A 21,489-nucleotide genomic window follows, 5' to 3' on the forward strand; every position below is an offset into this window, starting at 1 on the left:
ATCCATTTGAATAATTAACAGTGCAAATTGGGGGACATCGGGTGGCCAAAATCTGCATTGCAGGAACAGGTCTCTTCATGGAGATAATCACGATAGACATGTAGAATAACGTTAGTTTTATATCATTTTGGCGATGCATATCGTACTGATGGGAAAATATTGTACAGTAATACAGTGGATGATGAGGAGGAAATGCTGTATGGAGACTCGGGCACAAGTACAGCACCCCTAAAGGATGATCTGAATCGCACTCCAGTACAAGTGGGCCCCTCTGGAAATGAGGCTAACCCAGTTAAAGCTGATCCCACCCACTGGTGTATGCTGGTCCGGGAAAATGGTGTCATGGAGGTACTACCGTTTATGCCTAATGTCTTCACAAATTGTTATGTCATTTATTATGTATCGATTTGGCTTTCCTTTCTATTTTTAAAAAAAAAAGATTTACCAGCTCCCAGAGTGGCGATTAGTATTCCTGGTTAAGAACTTCCCTGTCGGTCAGAGAGTGCTAGTGGACAGCAGCTCTGGCCAATCAGCATCACAGGGAGAGGGGAAGAAGGAGGAAGTGACGCGTCAGGGAGACATGCCATTAGTCAAGGAGGTGACTTTGGTGTCGCTCGGGAATAATCGCAGCCGACCGTATTTACTTGTAAGTAGCTTTGTCAAAGTTGATTCATGTTGATTTTCCTTGAGGATTTTTCTACATTTCTCCATGTTGCATCCAAGGTCCACGTGGAACAGGAGCTTCTCATCTATGAAGCCTTCCCCTATGATCAGCAGCAACCGCAAAATAACCTCAAAGTGCGCTTTAAAAAAGTAAGATGGATGCATGTGGGATTGTTTCACATTTGTAAGATATTCATCTTGCTTTCTAAACTTTGTCCCGCATTAGGTTCCTCACAACATCAACTTCCGAGAGAAGAAATCCAAACTTAAGAGGGATAAGAAGGCGGAAGGAGGAGTCGGCGATGACACGACTGTCAAAAGTCGAATTGCGAGGTTTAGATACTTCGAGGACATCTCTGGATACTCCGGGGTAAAAGGAACAAAAGAGATGTAACATGTTCACTAGCATATTTTATTGTGATTAATCCTTTACACGACAAGGCACACATTTTATTCACTGGTTGCACTGAACGTCCACCGTCAATAGCATTGAAACATGACAATTCACAGGCAGTCCTTCTTGTTTACATTAAAAAAATTAAATGATGTAAAAGTGTTTTTTTTTTTATTACCAAAAATAGTCACTTGGCATATAAAAGGTTAAATTGGCTTGCTTTACTCAGGTGTTCATCTGCGGACCCTCTCCTCACTGGATGTTGGTCACGGCTCGGGGTGCCTTGAGACTCCACCCCATGTCCATTGATGGCACTATTGAGTCCTTCTCCCCATTCCACAATATCAACTGTCCTAAAGGTTTTCTGTACTTCAACAAGCAGGTATGCATGAATGAGTCGCACATTTAAGACAACTGATTAAGAAGTTCTGCAACACTTTAGCATATTTGTTCATGCCCGACCTCAGGGGGAGCTGAGAATCAGTGTCCTGCCCACCTACTTATCCTATGACGCCCCGTGGCCAGTGAGAAAGATCCCACTGAGGTGCACCGTCCACTATGTCTCATACCATGTGGAGACTAAGGCAAGTTTCCTCCTCTCATGCCCTGATGAGATGCTGGAAATGTGTTGCATCATTTCATTATGGTCTCTTTAGGTATATGCGGTGTGTACCAGTGTGAAAGAGCCATGTACACGCATCCCTAGGATGACAGGAGAGGAGAAGGAGTATGAACTCATCGAAGGAGGTTAATATCTAAATGCACACTTGCTAGCTACCATAACTTAACATTTCAAGTTCTGCTTACTCGGAAATGTAAGCTCTGCCCCAACACTTGATATTTCAAGTTAGCACAACTCAGCTTATCGAGTTAACTAATACACAGAATAACAAGTTACTGACAAAAACTTCAACATTTTACTTTCGCTTTCTTAAATTTAGAAGTTTTATTTTTTACATTGCAGTTACCTTTTCAAAGATTTCTCCTTTACATCTGTGATAATACACACTGTTTGAAGTTGTGACTATATTCGTATCCGCAGTAGTGTCTTAAAGGGAACCCGGACTTAAAGACTTGTAGGCTCTTATAAGCCACAAGTGTTGTCTTTTACTAGAATATGTTGTTAGAAACACAAAAAATATTGCCATTGATTAAAAAAATCTATGATACAGTGGGGCAAGTAATTATTTAGTCAACTACCAATTGTGCAAGTTCTCCTACTTGAAAAGATTAGAGAGGCCTGTAATTGTCAACATGGGTAAACCTCAACCATGAGAGACAGAATGAGGGGAAAAAAACAGAAAATCACATTCCAAATTAGAGTGGAAAATAAGTATTTAGTCACCTACAAACAAGCAGGATTTCTGGCTGTCAAAGAGGTCTTACTTCTTTTAACGAGGTCTGATGAGGCTCCACTCGTTACCTGTATTAGTGGCACCTGTTTTAACTCAGTATCAGTATAAAAGACATCTGTCCACAACCTCAGTCAGTCACACTCCAAACTCCACTATGGCCAAGACCAAAGAGCTGTCGAAGGACACCAGAGACAAAATTGTAGAGCTGCACCAGGCTGGGAAGACTGAATCTGCAATAGATAAAACGCTTGGTGTAAAGAAATCAACTGTGGGAGCAATTATTAGAAAATTGAAAACATACAAGACAACTGATAATCTCCCTCGATCTGGGGCTGCATGCAAGATCTCACCCCGTGGCGTCAAAATGATAACAAGAACGGTGAGCAAAAATCCCAGCACCACACGGGGGGACCTAGTGAATGACCTACAGAGAGCTGGGACCACAGTAACAAAGGCTCAAATCCTGCACTGCCAGACGTGTCCCCCTGCTGAAGCCAGTACACGTCCAGGCCCGTCTGTGGTTCGCTAGAGAGCATTTGGATGATCCATAATTGTCATGGTCAGATGAAACCAAAATAGAACTTTTTGGTAGAAACACAGGTTCTCGTGTTTAGAGGAGAAAGAATACTGAATTGGATCCGAAGAACACCATACCCACTGTGAAGCATGGGGGCGGAAACATCATGCTTTGAGGCTGTTTTTCTGCAAAGGGACCAGGACGACTGATCTGTGTAAAGGAAAGAATGAATGGGGCCATGCATCGAGAGATTTTGAGTGAAAATCTCCTTCCATCAGCAAGGGCATTGAAGATGAGACGTGGCTGGGTCTTTCAGCATGACAATGATCCCAAACACACAGCCAGGGCAACAAAGGAGTGGCTTCATAAGAAGCATTTCAAGGTCCTGAAGTGGCCTAGCCAGTCTCCAGATCTCAACCCCATAGAAAATCTTTGGAGGGAGTTGAAAGTCCGTGTTGCCCAACGACAGCCCCAAAACATCACTGCTCTAGAGGAGATCTGCATGGAGGAATGGGCCAAAATGCCAGCAACAGTGTGTGAAAAGCTTGTGAAGAGTTACAGACAACGTTTGGCCTCCTTTATTGCCAACAAAGGGTACATAACAAAGTACTGAAATGGGGGGGGGGGGGGGCAGCCCATCCCTCTTCCCGCTGCCCAGCAAAGGGGCCATCGTCACACCTGCGGGATCCAGGGTGGTTCCCCCGGGCCACCCGCGCCCCCATCAACCAGCCTTCAGGGATGGAAAGAGGGAACGCACCAGCAACCCCATTATTTTAACTCATAATAACGTTATCTTTTAAGAACTGCAAGTCTTTCTATTCGTGGATCCCTTTAAGTATCGTCATTTGTCAATTTGCAGACGAACGCTACATTAACCCGCAGCAGGAGAGGTTTTCTATCCAGCTCATCTCGCCGGTCAGTTGGGAGGCCATTCCCAACACACGGTAAGATTGGGCAAAATCATTCAACAGATTTGTGATATCACTAGAAATAGTATTGTAGTAAGGCAGAATACATTTTTCCAAGCCCTGAACCACTTCATGATGTTGACTTGTTTCCTGTCTCTCCACAAGGGTTGATTTGGAGGAGTTTGAACACGTGACTTGCATGAAGACAGTGGCGCTCCGGAGTCAGGAGACTGTGTCGGGCCTGAAAGGCTACATTGCCGCCGGGACCTGTGTCATGCAGGGGGAGGAGGTCACCTGCAGGGGCAGAGTGAGCAACACGCAACCAAAAACGTGTCTTGCTTACTTTCTTCAAAAACAAACCACATGACTTCTATTTTTTAAAAGATTTTGATCCTGGATGTAATTGAAGTTGTGCCCGAACCGGGTCAACCCCTCACAAAGAACAAGTTTAAAATGCTCTACGAGAAGGAGCAGAAAGGACCCGTGACAGCACTATGTCACTGTAACGGATATTTGGTGTCAGCCATTGGACAAAAGGTTTTATTTCAGATTTTGACACTTTAAAACATTACTGTAGACTTTTTAACTAATGTATGGTTGTTCTGTCCCTGCAGATTTTCCTGTGGGTCCTAAAAGACAATGACCTGACAGGCATGGCTTTTATCGACACTCAGCTCTACATCCATCAGATGTTCAGCATCAAGAATTTTATCTTGGCTGCCGACCTGATGAAGAGCATCTCACTGCTGCGCTACCAGGAGAAGAGCAAGACTCTTTCACTTGTTAGCAGGGTGAGGCACATACGGCAAGCTGTTAAGTTGCAAAAAACTCAATAACCGTATCTTTTTAATAATGAAATTGATTTATCACCCAGGCATAGTGAATATGAATATTTTACTTGTAATATCTGTAAAAAAAAAAAAAAAAGTAGCTGTCAAATCGTCATGATACTAAAAGCAAACATTTTATTAAATTGCAAAACTGTAAAGGCAAGACCATTGAGAATCAATGAATCCAAATATGTCTGGACATGTCACAAAAGACTGCAATGTTTAAACAAAATTAATATTATTTCGAAGTAGTCCAGCGGAAAATTATTGCCATCTTACATCATTATTGCATGTGTTTAAAAGAAAGTTCATTCAGAGATATGTTGTCCTGCTTGGTGGCATTGAGTTCTTTTCATCTTGTTTTGGGAACAGGATGCTAAGCCCTTGGAGGTTTACAGCATTGAGTTCATGGTGGATAATAACCAGCTTGGATTTCTGGGTAAATATAAAGATACACTGGTAGGAAGAAAACAACTTTCTTACATTAATTCACATTTTCTTGCAGTGTCGGATCGTGACAAGAACCTCTACGTCTATATGTATTTACCTGAAGGTAAGTCGTGCTGCAGCTATTGATTATTTTACTGGTTGATTAATTGATGGACTAGTTAGGTCGAATAATCGAGTAATCGGATAAGGAACATACAAAATTAAAATACCTGAGTTGAGCCTCAAACGGTATAAAATAAATAAATGAGGATCTAAGTACAACAAAAGAACAATTGGCTAACTTACATAGCAAAAGTCTAGTGCTAGCTTAAATGCTATAAAATGCTTTTTTTTTTTTTTTTTTTAACAATGCTCTTAACAAATGGTTCAAACACATATTCCCACAAAAAAACAGCTAAATATACCAATAAACTAAATTACGAATGCATTAAAAAAAAAAAAAAAAAAAAAACATTAGCTCAAATAAAAACTTAGCTTATGTTGGTCTTAACAGGGAACAGCTGGATTTAGCCATGTGAAATGAGTTATGTCATATTCAATGTTGCCACTAGGGGGCACTGTATCCACCCAAATCAATAAAACTAAATGCAAACCTTTCAAAACAATGCCACTTTTAATTAAACGAATACTCGAAGCCACAAAATTTAACGTGAATATTTTGTCTAATCGAATTACTCGAGTTAATCGATTAATCGTTGCAACACTAAAGGTAGGTCACATTGTCATTTACGTAGTGTTATACACAGGGGTGAAAATGGCTAGAATTTCTTGCCAGAACTCCCTGACATAAAGATCGCCACAGAGCCAGAATTTTTTTATTAATTTGTTTTACACATGCATTAAGCTGGTGCATGTAACAAGGCATACACAAGAAACTGATTTTCACTCAAAATTGTATTTTTTCAATTGTGTGCAAATGGCATAAACCTCTCCTAATATCATTTTTAGAGGTCGACCGATATAGGATTTTCAAATGCTGATTGCTAATACCGAGATCTAAAAACATTTTCAGCCGCTTGCAGATATCCAAAGCTGATTTAGTAGGCTGATATTTGAGGCCGATATACGTTTTTAGATTATGAAAGGCATTTTTTTTTAAAAAAATGCTTCAACAGCTTCAAATTTGCAATGACCTGGCACTTCAAGGATTAATTCGGTCTAGTGCAACCAAACCAACGAATACAGCACTTCTTTTTAGGATTACAAACACTCAGCAAGAACAGTACATTATTTTCAAATAATTAAAACCACCAGGACATCACGACAAAATGTAAACAAGTGAGAGTTTAAGAGGAGGCTCACTATGCTAAAGCTAATGCTAGGAGTTACATTTATGTGATTTTTATGATCTTCATGTGATGTAAAGCACTTTGAATTGCCTTGTGTTGAATTGTGCTATATAAATAAATTTGCCTTGTCTTGCCTTGCCATTTAGACTGTAAGGATCACTCGGTAAACACCTTAAAAGGCTACAGCAACATTGCCTATACTGTAATGCAAGAGACCGTCGGTTAGCGGCGGCCAAAATTGTCCACACTGCCTGAAAAAAAATCCTTTTTTATCGGCTAATTTTTTTGTTATTTGGCTGATGTTGGAAAAAAAAGTCCATATATCGGCCGGTCTCTAACTGTTTTCCCTCATATTTAAATGCAAAACCTGCGTTTGAACTACTTTAGAACATCAGTTAAGAACATAGGATGTACTTTAAAATTGAATATAAACATTGACTTACTTAAAAAATAAAATCAATAAAGTAACATAAGTAAAATACATTAATACAAATACTGTAACTTTTATCATGCACATTGAAATGTTTTAAAATTATATGTATTTATATAAATGTATGAATGTTTTAAATGAGCGCTAAAATCGATTTTTTTTTTTATTATAGGGAAATAAATAAGTAGCCTAACATAAATGAACAAAAATGAAAATCTGTACATCAACATGGAACGTGTTCTAAACCTCCCCATCAGAGCAAATAAAATAAAAGCCTCTTCAACTCAACAAACACTGACCCTTTTACTTAAAGATCTGATCAATTTTTTGTTGCATTGTCCTTTTTTATCGCATTAATTCAAGTTTGTTCGCTCTTTTTTTTTTTGTTGTTGTTCCAGAAAATTCATGTGCAATTTCAACCAATCAGAGCTAACTATCCATGATGATCACATATCTGTCTGTCAACCAATTGAACAGACAACTGAGTCAAGGGTGGTTTGCTTGCGTGTGTGCGCACCTCAACATGACTCGTCAGACTAGACTTCTGTTAGCACTTGTGTATGTAAATCTGACGTTAGTAGATTCTTTTCTTCTTGGAGATGTGTGTGTGGTAGCCAGGCAGTTTTTTTTTTTTTTTAGCATTGGGTTTTGACAGTTGTCATATATTCAGGATCAAAGTACCGTTCCGACCCCGAATCTTTTACTGGAACAGTGTACCGGACAGTTCGGCCCCACTTTCACCTGTGGTCTCACACAAAACTCAACTAATATTATTTGTGCATGCAGCTAAGGAGAGCTTGGGAGGAATGCGTCTGCTCAGGCGAGCCGACTTCAACGTGGGCGCCCACGTGAACACGTTTTGGCGAATGCCGTGCAGAGGAACGATGGATACAAGCAGCAAAAAGGCTCTGACGTGGGACAACAAGCACATCACATGGTTCGGTGAGTGAACCCGTTTTCTTTTGCGAGGTGAATGCGCAAGTGCCCTTCATGTTGTCTTTCCATAGCAACACTGGACGGAGGCATCGGGTTGCTTCTCCCCATGCAGGAGAAGACGTATCGTCGACTTCTCATGTTGCAGAATGCACTCAACACCGTGATGCCTCATCACGCTGGTCTAAACCCAAAAGCTTTCAGGTTTCCTTCTGCTCACAGTGCCGCATTTATTTATTAGAAGGCGGGATACCTATTTTTCATCCCGTTTTGCAGGATGATGCACTTTGAACGACGAGGCCTACAGAATGCCGTGCGAAACATTTTGGATGGGGAACTTCTCAATAAGTTCTTATATCTCAGCATGATGGAGCGCAGCGAGCTTGCTAAAAAGATCGGTACCACTCAAGACATCGTAAGTAACAATCCCATAAATACAGTTTGTTCCATGTTGTGATCAATACTGTATTGGCCCGAATACAAGACGGGTTTTTTTGCATTGAAATTAGATTGAAAAAGAGGGGGTTCGTCTTATATTCGCGGTCTAGACGTTATACCCATTCACGACACTAGATGGCGCCAGATATCAATGAAGCGATGTTCAGTCATGACTAGAGCTGAAATGAATACTCGAGCAACTCGAGTTTAAAAACTGATCCGAGTAATTTTATTCACCTTGAGGAATCGTTTAATTTTGCTAGCTCTAAGCATCACGTTTTGCCCAGACTACTTTTAATGCAGGACAACCCGCTGACGTCACGTGCGTAGAAGAAGCAATAAATATTTTTTTAAATAACTTACTGCAGCCGACAGCCGCTACAAACTACGCCGACGTTGCTAAAAATTACGCCCGCATGATGCTAGTGTAGTTGCAGCTAATGTCCGAGGCGTCTCATAGATATAGCATGCATTTAGAACTAGATGCGAAATGACCAGTGACGTGCGGTGAGGTTCATGGTTGGTGAGGCACTGACTCCTTTAGTGTCAGATTTCCAAATATATAAACCAAAAAGGGCAGCTTATTCAATTGGCTACTGGTTATTTCATATCTCATCAGCATTCTTCACAAAACACGCACACACGGTACATATTATCGATACGTAAAAGTAAGAAAATAACATGCATTTGCTCTACACCCTGGTGTACAAAACCACAGAATTCAATTCTGACCTTTAGTGAAATATTCAGTTGTTTTTAAAACTTTTAATTCTGAAACTTTAATCAATTTATTACATATTGCTAAACAAAAAGTGTGAAAAGAAAAACAAAGAATTAGAATTACTTTTTAAATATTCTATTGTATTTTTCTTGGTCTAAGCTCTTTTTTTTTTTTTTTTTTTTTAAATAAGATTGAAATGAAAACTGTTTGTGGTCTTGCGCCTGTCCTTCACCACAAAAACCGGCGTTACTTTGGAAGGGCATAGGTTTGGTCTCAACATTCGTAGGGACGATATAACAGCATAACCTGCATGTAGGTACACTTTTTGCTGGGGACGGGACATTAATTAGACCAAACAGATTGGATGAAGGGGGCAAAGGGCCACATTTCTCATGTATATGAACCTAATTAATTAATAGGCAAAATGATCAATGCAAAATAAATCCTTATCTACTGATAATAACTTTTACGTGCATTGGTTCAGATGATACTGTTCGATTCAAACCTTTGTTTTCAAAAAATACTAAAGAAACATTTTGAAAACTTCCTGAATAAATGTCTGGTTTTTATTAGCAAACATAAACATAGTGAAAATAATTCACTTAATAATGGTAGGGTCAATTCTATCCTTACAACATATGGAACTATTGAAAGATCTAAATTCTCTATATAACTGAACATTGTATCATGCAAAAAAGGTAAGGTTGCTTAAAAGTTGGTAAGGACAATTTTAGCATGCTGAAAAGTTGGTAGTGTTATGTCCCTCCCGTCCCTATGCAAACCTACGCCCTTTTAGTAAAAGTCCTCCTTATTTTCCTTTACTTTAAAAAAAATCTCTCCGCCTCAATGGAGAGGATTGCTTCAATTAGATCGTTCTGTGTTCTATTTGACAAGCCAGAAAACACAGTGGATGTGTCCAAATGTCTAGCTAACCTTTCATCTTTCGCAGCAAAACCATGTAATCGTTCTACATATATGCCACGTTTAGAAGAGCTACACGCTCATCGTTACCACGAAATGTTAACTCCTGTTTAGCTAGGATGCAGGTTGCATTAATGAGGTCTTTCAAACTCTTTTGTTACCTTAGCTTTGAGGATGCTACCGTTGAGCTTCCGCTGTTCGTCAAAGCCAAATCGATCCTTGAGCTTCCAAAAGTTTTTAAAGCAAACAGGCTTTGAATGTGAGTGGTCGAGCTCTCATGTTTGCTGAGGCTTCGTGGTAGTTTTTTAATGTCACAATATCTCGTGTTAGTCCAGACATTGGCACAAGTTGAGAAGAAAAGGCAGGGAAAGCAGCAAAGGCGATTTTTCGAAGGACAGCCACATTGCCAGTCTTTTCGGGTGTACCAGTCCGTTTGAAAAGCGCGAGTTATCCCCTGTCCCGTAGTTTGAAGCAAACCTTTTAGCTCCGGCGTTGTGTTAACCGCGTCCACTTTTAACGGAAAGTCCAGTTTCACGTATGCCCCCTTGCAGTGCGGCAGAGTACTATCTGCCGCAACCTGCGCCTTTTCACTGCGGTTTTATTTCCCATAAGCAAAACTAAATATGTCGCTAACAAACATTAAACTTTAAGGGTTAAAGACATTAACCAGACTGAGGAAAATCAGGTCAAATAAACGTATCTGGAAACATTATAATGGCGACATGCAGATGTACGGCAACCAGCACGCTCCAATTCCATGTATCAACCCAGTTTGTTAAGGATTGCGCAATCAGAGGTGAGGCTTTACTCGGTGCTGCCGCACCTCTCGTTTCATTTCTTTATTTGAACAGGAAATGGGCAAATTCAGCGATTTTGACTATAGAAAATGTTTGAAATGAGTCATACATAAAGAGCAATGGACAAATATTAATATAAATTTGATGCTATAATTATTTTTTTGTCATGATGACAGGTGAGGCTCTGCCTCACCTGCCTCCCCTGACCGCACGTCACTGGAAATGACAGACTCGGCCGTGTCTGGGCAGCGTTAGTAAACAGCCGTCATCTTTAAGCAGTAGACTTCTCAGCGCTAATAAATATAACATTACTGTCACTCGCTCACGTGACATTAGCCCTTCGGAGGGCTAGGTTCCTATTGATTATGACCACTGTCAATGCGTGGCTAACGTGTTTTACATACAGGCTTTATTTAATCTGTAAAAACAGCGCTGTAGAGTGATGAGGGTGTAAAATTAAGTAGTCATTGCTGAATAAAACACCAAGTAGCACTGGTCCCTAATGTGCTCCAATACAGCAGGTATCATACATTTATTTTGAACACTGCAAAAACTCAAAATCCTATCAGTACTTACAGTTTAGACTAACTTAAAACTTAACTAGAACTTTAAAATAGCTTGACACAAATGGAAATTGAATTGAAACACGTGGGAAAAACACGTAGCTTTCAAGTGATGTGTGTTATCAAGCATAATTACATTTTTAGGTAAGAAATATGTTTTTTTTTTTTAAGAAGATCGAGAAGTTTTTTTGAGTGAAAGCAATGAATTTTTTTTCTAGTCACATCCACGATGCAATTTTTGGCTGTTTTCAACAATGTAAATCGAAAATAAAGACATTGATTGACTGAAAATAGTTCAATATTGGATTAAATGTCTTTTTTTCTCATGTGTATTTATAATTGCTCTTTACCTAAAAAAAAAAAAAGTTTTATCCGATCGATAGAATTTTCAGTCGATTAGTCGATTACTAAAATATTCGATAGCTGCAGCCCTAGTCATGACAGATCTCAGCTACTCTCAAGTTTAACCAGTTTGCATTATTTTATTGCAATGTTTTTCCTTATTCAGATTTGTTTCAAGACTACAGTTATAGTTAAGACTTCACTTTGATGGTTACTGCAATTATTGCAATTTTGTTGTTTTATCACAATAGATTGGTTTATTTACATTTCTAAAACCAGAAGACTTTCATTGACGAATGTTATTGCACTTTAGATTACGTATTTAAATGTTCAGATATTAAGATTTGAATGAGGCAAAATAACATGCTTATTCTCTCAAATATATTGTTATAATCATTTGTTTCGGATATACTGTAATTATTTTCTGTATAAAAATTAATTTGGTGTTCAAAAAGTCTTTTTTTTCAAACTTGAGTCTTGAAAAAGAGGGTGTCGTCTTATAATCAGAGCCGTCTTATATTCGGGCCAATACGGTACATCATATAGTAATTTTAATCCCCTTGGTTTCTTTTCAGATTTTGGATGACCTTCAAGAAATCGACAGAGTAACAGCTCATTTCTAAGAGCCACATTCCCGTGTTTTATCCACTTGATGTTGTTTTTTACCGGATGGAGAAAATCTTTTGATCATGGCCAATTTTGATTGTTTTTCTAGCTATTCAAGAGTTGTTTTTGTTAAAAAAAAAAAAAAAAGTCAGTAAAAGTCATACAAAAAAAGATCAGTTTATATGGTCATTTTTTTTCATCAACTTATTTTTAACAAACGCTGAAAACAAGAGGTAGAATAATTCATTAAACCTAAACATTTTGGTTGTTGCGTTAACCATGGAAGTTCAAAGAGAAAAATCTTGTCATACACACGTTAAATCACAAAGGAACACAATTCAACAAACTAGCATAATCATAATAAAGCAGTGATTCTTAATTTTGAATACAACACATTGACTAATGTATAACACTGCATATTAAAGCTGCTTAAGATGCATGCTGACAATTTATTTTGAAATAGCAGCAGTTTCAAATCTTAAAACCATTATAATGGGCTCTTAAAATATTCCAATTTCTTTAAGCTGTCTAGCACAGTGCAAGTAGTGTAAGCAGACTTTGGCACCCACTGCAATATTAGAGTCCACCCACCCTTCCCGCAGTTCATTGTGACTGGGAAGACTATTTTAGCTAGCTTGGAAGAGTGGCTTCAAAAAAAGTGATGAATAAGGTCCCCATTGCCAGGTGGTTGGCTGCATAGCTTTTGAAGAAAAAAATGATCTACGCCATGAGGTAGGAAAGCCGAGCGCTATCTTAGGTACTCATACATTTCAGAATCCAGAGAGATGACACCCAAGTAGGTCAGCAGGTTAACGAAGGAGCGGGTCACGCTCATCAACGCCATCTCTGATCTGGAAACGGAAGTCATTTTTAGTGTAGGAATTATGAAAAATGTGATGCAAACTTACCTTAAAGCCAGCTCGAACTTGAGGCCTTCCCATCTAGTCCACAACCAGCGGACTACCCAGAATCTATGCAGCATACTGGTTTTCTCTGCATGGATCTTTCCCCAAGATCGCACCGCACTGAAAGCCAAATAATGATCATTTATAGATTAAGTCTTCCTAAACAGGTGCACTTGCACATTAGATTTAAAAATACCAACCTTTTGGCCATCACGAAGTAGCGGTCAACAGGCGCTCCCAGCGTGATGTTGATGCTCCGAACCGTGTTGATGTTCCGGAAGACCAACAACATGGGCCGGGGCATGGATTTGAGCACTTCCATGATGCTGTTGAAGCGGTGGACAGCCATTTGGCGCATGTAGGCCGTCTCCTCTCCACTCAGGATATTGCACAGGCGCAACTCGCGCATGTTGATGGGCCGCTGTAGCAGCATCTCGCAGAAGAGGAAGTATTCTGCAAAGGTGAGATTGTGACTTACTCCTGGTGTTAGTAGGTGAAGGGGTAGTTAAATTCAACCTTACCTTTGACACCTAACGCTTTGGAGTACATTTCCATAGCAGCTTCATCTCGCAGGATGATAGATCTCCATAATTTACACAAAGCCACACGGTCACTAAAAGGTGAAGAGAATGTGTGAAATGAAATGTCAATTGAATGTATACAAGGTTATTCAAAAAGAATGCGCCAAAATCACACATTTATTCATTTTAGAATAATTGAAATAGACTGAATTAGCGATCATTTGATACAGGAATTAACCTTGTTTAACTGGATGTCAATTTCAATTTGTCAGAAAATCATTCGGTTATTTACGCTCAAAATCACAACTCCTCAGCAGAGGGCGTTTTGTGTGCTTGAGTTTGCGCGTATCCTGAAGCGCGTTTTGGAATCCTTTTTAATATCGGCTTGATGTTGTCCGTGCCGCTTGTGACGGTCACATTGAGCACTTGTAAAGCATGAAATAAAAACCTGTTATATACTGTACAATATTTGTATCCAGCTACTTATTGTTTTGTTTTTTTAATACACTGCAAAGGTTTTGGCACATTCTTTTTGAATCACCTTGTATTTTTACATTGTGACTTACTGTTGGCTGAGGTATTCGTACAAGCCATGATCCAAAAGCACCAACTCTGCCTTGTTGTCGGGACCTCGCCTCACAAGAACTGGGAAAAAAAATAATAATAAACCATTAAAAAAAAAACAAGCAGGAGCATGTATTCATTCATTCACTACAAACAGGAGTAATCCAGGAGGACCATTTGTACAAATAACGTTTTTATACTGCAAAGATTGTACCTTCCACAAGCAGTGGTGGATGTACTCTTTTTTTTTTTTTTTACTAAAAGTACAGACACACGTCCAAAAAATTACTTAGTATAAGTACAAGTATCTAAGAAAAAAAATACTCAAAAGTACAAAAAGTACAAAGGTTCTTGTATCTAAGAAAAAAAACACTCAAAAGCACAAAAAGTACAAAAGTACTTGCTTTATAACGTTTGAACCGTAGTGTACATAATGAAAAATCCCATATGATATACTACGATTCAAAAACTTGGGGTCGCTCAGACCCCAAACCTTTGAACGGTAGTGTATATATATTTTTAATATACATACATACAGAGATCTGAGTCAATATTCAAAGTATGAACCAGAAAATTAATTGACTGCTCAGTTTTATTTACAACTGTGAACAGTGAAAAATACAGTAACATTTACTGCACAGTAAACAGAAGCTTAACAAGCTCAAAAACTTCAAAACTTAATGACACATTGCAAACAACGATCAGGTGCATACCGCCACCTACTGTACATGAGTGTGCAGCACCCATCTCAGTGCGCTGCTCTCACTGTTGGTTTTATTGGTCAATATCTTGTCCACCTGCCTAATCTTGCTTGTACACGTGTTGCTGCTTCTAATGCTCAGTTACGGGATTGTTGCATGGGACTTATGGATTGGGGCGGAAGCATGAAAACGACACTCGGTTCACAATGAGAAAAAAATAAAAGCAGCATGTTACGCAGGTGACGATTTGAAAAGTAGTGGAGTAAAAAAGTACAGATACATGCGGTAAAATGTAGTGAAGTAAATGTAAAAAGTACCACTTCACATTTGTACTCAAGTAAAGTACAGCTACACAAAAATGTACTTAAGTACAATAACGAACTACTGTTACTTCATTACATTCCACTGCTGCCCATGAATAGCAGAAATCTTAACATAATTGACACCCTGCCTGTTATTGTAATTGCCGATAGATGCCACAAGATAGACATGAAAGTAATAAACTTACCAATAAACACAAAGCTATGAATGTAAAGCAAGCAAAAAATATTTAGTATTAAAGCACACTTCATTAAAGAATGTACTCCTGTAATTCATTTGTTCACTGACTCACCATTTCCAGGATGTGGATCAGCATGGATAAAACCCGTGTAGAATATTTGCTCAGCAAATGCTCGGATCAGCTTGTCGGCGGCCTGTGAATTATTATCCCCCTGTCAGACTTCTAAACTATGGATATTTCAAGATTCTGGAGTGGACAACTCACATCTTTCAAGCTCAGTCCTTGTCTTTTAATTTCTTCCACATTGTTGATCTTACAACCTTTGCAAAACTCGGCCGTCAACACCCTCTTGAAACGAGAATGAGAAGCTTTTAAATAGATGAGTGTCATCATGTATAGCGTGCTTAACCTCACCTTACTGGTTTGCTCCCAGAACACTTTTGGCACCACAATAAATTTGAAGTGTTTCAGCTCGTCGGCGCACCTCTCCGAGTTCCTGGCCTCGTTCTCGAAGTCGAGCTCTTGTGCCAGAGTCCCCTTCAGATCCTAAATGGCCATTTAGTCAGCATATCATGCTCAGTCTTTATTACAGGAAATTGTCTTTATAATAGATTCTCTACAAATAGCTGTGTCTTTCAAGTGCCTGCCCACGCATGAAGTTAAATTCAAACAACTAAGTTAAGGTTAATGATGCAGGCTTTCTGACCTTGAGTACCCATCGGAATCCAAAGCTCGGGTGCATGAATTTGACAATATCCAGCAGTACCTCCAATGTCCTGATGTCACCATCAAAGCGGTCCCTGAGATCAATGTACTGCACCTAAAATGATGAAATTAGGTTGACTGAATTTGTCTTCAGCTTTGATTTAATATGTGCTCACCTTCACAGCGACGGAAGTTCCATCTAAGAGTTCTGCCTTGTGAACCTGAGCCAAGCTGGCAGCAGCTATAGGCTCATAATCAAAGCTTTTAAACATCTCCTGTGGGCTTTTGTTGAAGTCTTCTTGGAAAAGAGCATCCACCTGACCCAATGACATCAAAATAATCCTGACAAATCTATTCATGTACAGTGGGACAAATAAGTATGTAGTCAACCACTAATTGTGCAAGTTCTCCCACTTGAAAATATTAGAGAGGCCTGTAATTGTCAACACGGGTAAACCTCAAACATGAGAAACAGAATGTGGAAAAAAAAAAAAAAAACAGAAAATTACATTGTTTGATTTTTTAAAAAGAATTTATTTCCAAATTAGAGTGGAAAATAAGTATTTGGTCACCTACAAACAAGCAAGATTTCTGGTTGTCAAAGAGGTCTAACTTCTAACAAGGCTCCACTTGTTACCTGTATTAATGGCACCTGTTTTAACTCATTATCGGTATAAAAGACACCTGTCCACAAGCTCAGTCAGTCACACTCCAAACTCCACTATGGCCAAGACCAAAGAGCTGTCGAAGGACACCAGAGACAAAATTGTAGACCTACACCAGGCTGGGAAGACTGAATCTGCGATAGGTAAAACGCTTGGTGTAAAGAAATCAACTGTGGGAGCAATTATTAGAAAATGGAAGACATACAGGACCACTGATAATCTCCCTCGATCTGGGGCTCCATGCAAGATCTCACCCTGTGGCGTCAAAATGATAACAAGAACAGTGAGCAAAAATCCCAAAACCACACGGGGGGACCTAGTGAATGACCTACAGAGAGCTGGGATCACAGTAACAAAGGCTACTATCAGTAACACAATGCACCGCCAGGGACTCAAATTCTGCACTGCCAGACGTGTCCCCCTGCTGAAGAAAGTACACAACCAGGCCCGTCTGCGTTTGTTAGAGAGCATTTGGATGATACAGAAGACGACTGGGAGAATGTGTTATGGTCAGATGAAACCAAAATAGAACTTTTTGGTAGAAACACTGGTTGTCGTGTTTGGAGGAGAAAGAATACTGAATTGCATCCGAAGAACACCATACCCACTGTGAAGCATGGGGGTGGAAACATGCTTTGGGGCTGTTTTTCTGCAAAGGGACCAGGACGACTGATCAGTGTAAAGGAAAGAATGAATGGGGCCATGTATCGAGAGATTTTGAGTGAAAATCTCCTTCCATCAGCAAGGGCATTGAAGATGAGACGTGGCTGCGTCTTTCAGCATGACAATGATCCCAAACACACAGCCAGGGCAACGAAGGAGTGGCTTCGTAAGAAGCATTTCAAGGTCCTGGAGTTGCCTAGCCAATCTCCAGATCTCAACCCCAAAGAAAATCTGTGGAGGGAGTTGAAAGTCCGTGTTGCCCAACGACAGCCCCAAAACATCACTGCTCTAGAGGAGATCTGCATGGAGGAATGGGCCAAAATACCAGCAACAGTTTGTGAAAAGCTTGTGAAGAGTTACAGAAAGCGTTTGGCCTCTGTTATTGCCAACAAAGGGTACATAACAAAGTATTGAGATGAACTTTTGGTATTGACCAAATACTTATTTTCCACCATGATTTGCAAATAAATTCTTTAAAAATCAAACAGTGTTATTTTCTGGGGGGGTTTTCCACATTTTGCCTCTCATGGTTGAGGTTTACCCATGTTGACAATTACAGGCCTCTCTAATATTTTCAAGTGGGAGAACTTGCACAATTAGTGGTTGACTAAAAACTTATTTGCCCCACTGTATTCTTTGTTTAACTTTTGTTGTCCTTGTCCTCTGCTGTCCTCACCTCTTTGTATCGCCTATTCAAGGCTCTATCTTCCAGGACTTGCAAGGTACGGATGTATTCAGGCGGCAGGAGATGGTTAAAAGAGCACAGACCTTGGCCCAGTTTGATGTATAAGCCCCCATTTTTTATGGCACCCTCCACCATGCTCTCTGCCGCTCTTTGGTGGCAAGCTGATATTGCCGAAGTGTAGGATGGGCTGCTCTAGCAAGTAACACATTAAATAACAAAGAAATGGACTTTTAATAAAGTGTCAAATAGAAAGTCATATTTTTAAGTCTTATTTGAACTGTTGGTTGCAGACTTTTCATTTTTAGAAGACTATTGTTCTATATACTGGTATGATTTACTAAACCTCATAATTATCTTTACCATTCATGAAGCTTACCTCATCCAAACCCCGAAGAGACACATTGGTGGTCCACCAGTAGTCCACTGATATCACGAGTCCCACATAGAGAGATCTAAAATGTGCAAAGTCACAACATATTTTCAGATGCTCTAAAAACAAATCTAAGCCCTAAAGCACAGTTGGGGAAAGGTATAAATAAGCACAATGCCCATATTCGATTAAACAAAATTATGTTTGTTTTTGTTTGATTTATTTGGGTTACTGTAATTTTTGGACTATAAGCCGCTACTTTTTTCCTTCATTTTGAATCCTGCAGCTTATAGTCCAATGCGGTTTATTTGTTGATTTATTTGTGTTAATAGGTAATGCTTTATTTGACAGTGGCGTCATAAGACTGTCATAAGACCTTTATAATTATGACATGACACTATCATGGACATTACTGAATGCTTATGACACATGTCATTCAGTGTCATCCGGCAAATTATGGCACTAACTCCATTTCTGTCCAGCTCGGATCTTTTACATCCATTCAAAATTATTTGAATGGATAATTTCCCAGATGACATTAAATAACATCTGTTATAAGCATTCATTAAGGCACATGACAGTGTCATGTCCTAATTATGATTGTCTTATGACAGTCTTATGGCGCCACTGTAAAATAAAGTTTTACCAAATACTAGCAATTAATGAAACAACTGGAAAAGTAACTGAACAAATAATTAGTACAGAACATGCATTTTGATTGTTATTTACATCTATAGTGCTGCAATGCATGCTGGGAGGCATGATGGATGACAACAGTGTTGACAGCAGGTGGCAGCAGAGGTGGACTGCCACCCCCAAGGGAGCAATGACGGCCAAATGAAGCTTTGCAGCTAATTGGTTCAAAGCTTAATTGGTTGGTTCATTTGATGTTCTGACAGTCTTATGATTTCGCTATCAAATACAGTGTTACCAGTTAATATCTTTTGGTGTAAATATCCCATAATACAGTGAGGACAGCTGCGGTTTATAGTCCAGTGCGTCTTACCTATCAACAAATGTCATTTTCGTGTCAAATGTGGTGGAAGGTGGCTTATAGTCAGGTGTACCTTATAGTCTGAAAATTATGGTAATTGGTAACACTTTATTTGAAAGTGACGTCATAAGGCCGTCATAATTATGACATAACACTATCATGGGCAATAATGAATGCTTATGACAGATGTCATTAAGTGTCATCCGGCAAATTTTGTAACTCACTCTATTAATGTCCAGCTCGGATCTTTTGCATCCATTCAAAAGTGAGATAATTTGCCGGAAGACACGAAGTAACATCTGGCATAAGCATTCATTAATGCACAGGACAGTGTCATGTCATAGTTATGACTGTCTTATGACGCTGCTGTCAAAGTGTTACCGGTTATTATCTTGTAAATTTCCAATTATATATTGAGGACAGCTGCGGCTTATAGTCTGGTGTGGCTTATCTATGAACAAATGCCGATTTCGTGTGAAATTTGGTGGGTGATGGCTTACAGTCTGAAAATTACAATATTTTCATTCTTTTAAGCTACATGAGAGGGCCAGAATACAGTAATTATGATATACTGTACCAGTAATTACAGTAAAAACATCATGATTTCTGTACTATTTATTAGTATGCAAAAACTGTGACATTGTACCCAAAAACATTCCCAAACCTGCAGAACCGACCAAATCCTTCAGTCACTATCCTCATCTTCCTCCGCTCTCTCTTGTCCGACACGGCATATTTCACGCCCGCCGCCACTGGCACACCCACTGCGATGGTGGCAAGTGTCTTCCGTAACAACCCCCTACGCTTTCCTTCCCTAGGAGGAGGTAGAAGAGACCAAATGATAAAAGTGTGTAGTGTAGTCACTTTTATGGTATATGTATGGCTTGTATTTGGCACCTGAGTGAACTAAAGCTTCTGGAGCACTGCAGTGATGAACCAGGATTCCTTTGGAGAAGAGCGACATGATGCAGACACAATGTACACTAGTGGGGAGGAAGAAATCACAATAAATATAAAAATAATAACGTGCATTGAGGATAACGTGTGACCAGGAAGCAGGGCTAAGAATCCAGTGAACTGTGGACTTTAAACGCAGCATCCCAAGCTCAGAGTGTTGGCTGATATTTAAACAGGAATGTGCTTAACTGAATAAGTCTATTTGGTGATATAGTACACACGGAAAAGTCCATTCGAGTTCTGGAAATGATGATAAACATAATAAACATTTAATATGGCCCTCAACGGTATGTGTGCTGAGAGAGGAAAAAGTGGGAAGAGGGGTGGGGGTTTAGTATTTTAAGCCAAGGCCAACGTGTCCAACTCAGGACATGTTGAGGGTTGTTTTTGTTTTGGATGTCTGCATGTGAGGGACACAGTGTCTCAAAATGATGCAGAGTTGTCAGGGACTTGACAGTTCAAGTGTCAAACTGTTAGCCACACATAGTCACAAATATTAGGACTGATCCCATTACCAAAGAGCACTACTTGTTTTATGATGTAATAAATCACATTACTTAGATAGTAGTGAATGGGTATTAACTTAGCTTTAACTAACGAAGAAGATTGCGACGTGCTTAAACACACAAAATTAGGATTGGCATTTGAATGCCAAATGCACGATTTGACATATTTAGTTGCTAAAGCAACCACTATTACATTGTAATAAAATCGTGTTAGCTACTACTACTAATCTATTAGCTAGCGTTCGCTAAGAAGACTTAACTGTTAAGCTACAAGCTATTACGATATAATACAAGAGTAACATACAGCTCCTTGGATCTTCTTCGTCATGTTTTCTTAGTAAATAGAGGTCGGCGCCAGGGTGATTTGAGTCCTAAGTGACTTTCTTTACATCAAATGGTAACGTCCTCTGTGAGCTTGCATTTACAACTACATTTTTTTCCCACAGAGCGCTTGCTATTGGTTTAAAATAGACAAAGAGTACATACAACATAAGATGACTCTCTGTAAATACTTTCGTTTTTGTTACTCACGTGCAACGTTGTGCGGAGTAGTTACTATTTACACGTCTTCCCGTGTTTGCAAATCTTAAATAC

General features: G+C 39.4%; 2 protein-coding genes across 3 annotated transcripts in view; one reads left to right on the forward strand and one right to left on the reverse strand.

The window, feature by feature from the left end:
- Positions 1 to 12,314, forward strand: part of cpsf1 (cleavage and polyadenylation specific factor 1) — a 24,537-nt gene extending 12,223 nt beyond the window's left edge. Inside the window, exons 22-38 of the mRNA XM_057828415.1 lie at positions 168 to 348; positions 440 to 646; positions 724 to 813; positions 890 to 1,033; positions 1,287 to 1,439; positions 1,525 to 1,641; positions 1,714 to 1,804; positions 3,789 to 3,873; positions 4,003 to 4,144; positions 4,222 to 4,374; positions 4,452 to 4,628; positions 5,040 to 5,106; positions 5,173 to 5,220; positions 7,623 to 7,778; positions 7,844 to 7,973; positions 8,046 to 8,184; positions 12,127 to 12,314. Of these exons, the coding sequence (XP_057684398.1) occupies positions 168 to 348; positions 440 to 646; positions 724 to 813; positions 890 to 1,033; positions 1,287 to 1,439; positions 1,525 to 1,641; positions 1,714 to 1,804; positions 3,789 to 3,873; positions 4,003 to 4,144; positions 4,222 to 4,374; positions 4,452 to 4,628; positions 5,040 to 5,106; positions 5,173 to 5,220; positions 7,623 to 7,778; positions 7,844 to 7,973; positions 8,046 to 8,184; positions 12,127 to 12,174 (2,128 nt within the window). The 3' untranslated portion in view covers positions 12,175 to 12,314. The remainder of the gene's footprint in view (positions 1 to 167; positions 349 to 439; positions 647 to 723; positions 814 to 889; positions 1,034 to 1,286; positions 1,440 to 1,524; positions 1,642 to 1,713; positions 1,805 to 3,788; positions 3,874 to 4,002; positions 4,145 to 4,221; positions 4,375 to 4,451; positions 4,629 to 5,039; positions 5,107 to 5,172; positions 5,221 to 7,622; positions 7,779 to 7,843; positions 7,974 to 8,045; positions 8,185 to 12,126) is intronic.
- adck5 (aarF domain containing kinase 5) lies at positions 11,011 to 21,419 on the reverse strand. Of its 2 annotated transcripts, XM_057828416.1 has the most exons (15): positions 21,200 to 21,419; positions 20,330 to 20,415; positions 20,097 to 20,246; positions 18,445 to 18,520; positions 18,060 to 18,260; positions 16,232 to 16,372; positions 16,057 to 16,170; positions 15,765 to 15,896; positions 15,615 to 15,698; positions 15,462 to 15,543; positions 14,150 to 14,228; positions 13,584 to 13,675; positions 13,263 to 13,515; positions 13,066 to 13,182; positions 11,011 to 13,008 (listed from the first exon to the last, which is right to left on the reverse strand). In XM_057828416.1, exons 1-15 carry the CDS (start codon positions 21,221 to 21,223, stop codon positions 12,906 to 12,908), a joined length of 1,734 nt encoding a protein of 577 aa, XP_057684399.1. In that variant the 5' UTR covers positions 21,224 to 21,419; the 3' UTR covers positions 11,011 to 12,905. The 2 variants fall into 2 exon arrangements, with proteins under 2 accessions (XP_057684399.1, XP_057684400.1); XM_057828417.1 differs by lacking the exons at positions 20,330 to 20,415; positions 21,200 to 21,419 and having other exon boundaries at positions 18,060 to 18,255; positions 20,097 to 20,245.
- Between the last annotated feature and the right edge of the window lie 70 nt (positions 21,420 to 21,489).

This window comes from Corythoichthys intestinalis, chromosome 22 (assembly GCF_030265065.1).
Source record: "Corythoichthys intestinalis isolate RoL2023-P3 chromosome 22, ASM3026506v1, whole genome shotgun sequence".
In the NCBI taxonomy this organism is placed as follows: domain Eukaryota; kingdom Metazoa; phylum Chordata; class Actinopteri; order Syngnathiformes; family Syngnathidae; genus Corythoichthys; species Corythoichthys intestinalis.

Coding starts and splice junctions, on each gene's coding strand:
- adck5 (XM_057828416.1), bottom strand. CDS start 21,223: ATGACGAAGAAGATCCAAGGAGCT. Junction 15,699..15,764: donor TCTGGGAGCAAACCAGTAAG/GTGAGGTTAAGC, acceptor TCTCGTTTCAAG/AGGGTGTTGACGGCCGAGTT. Junction 13,516..13,583: donor CAAAGCGTTAGGTGTCAAAG/GTAAGGTTGAAT, acceptor TCACCTTTGCAG/AATACTTCCTCTTCTGCGAG.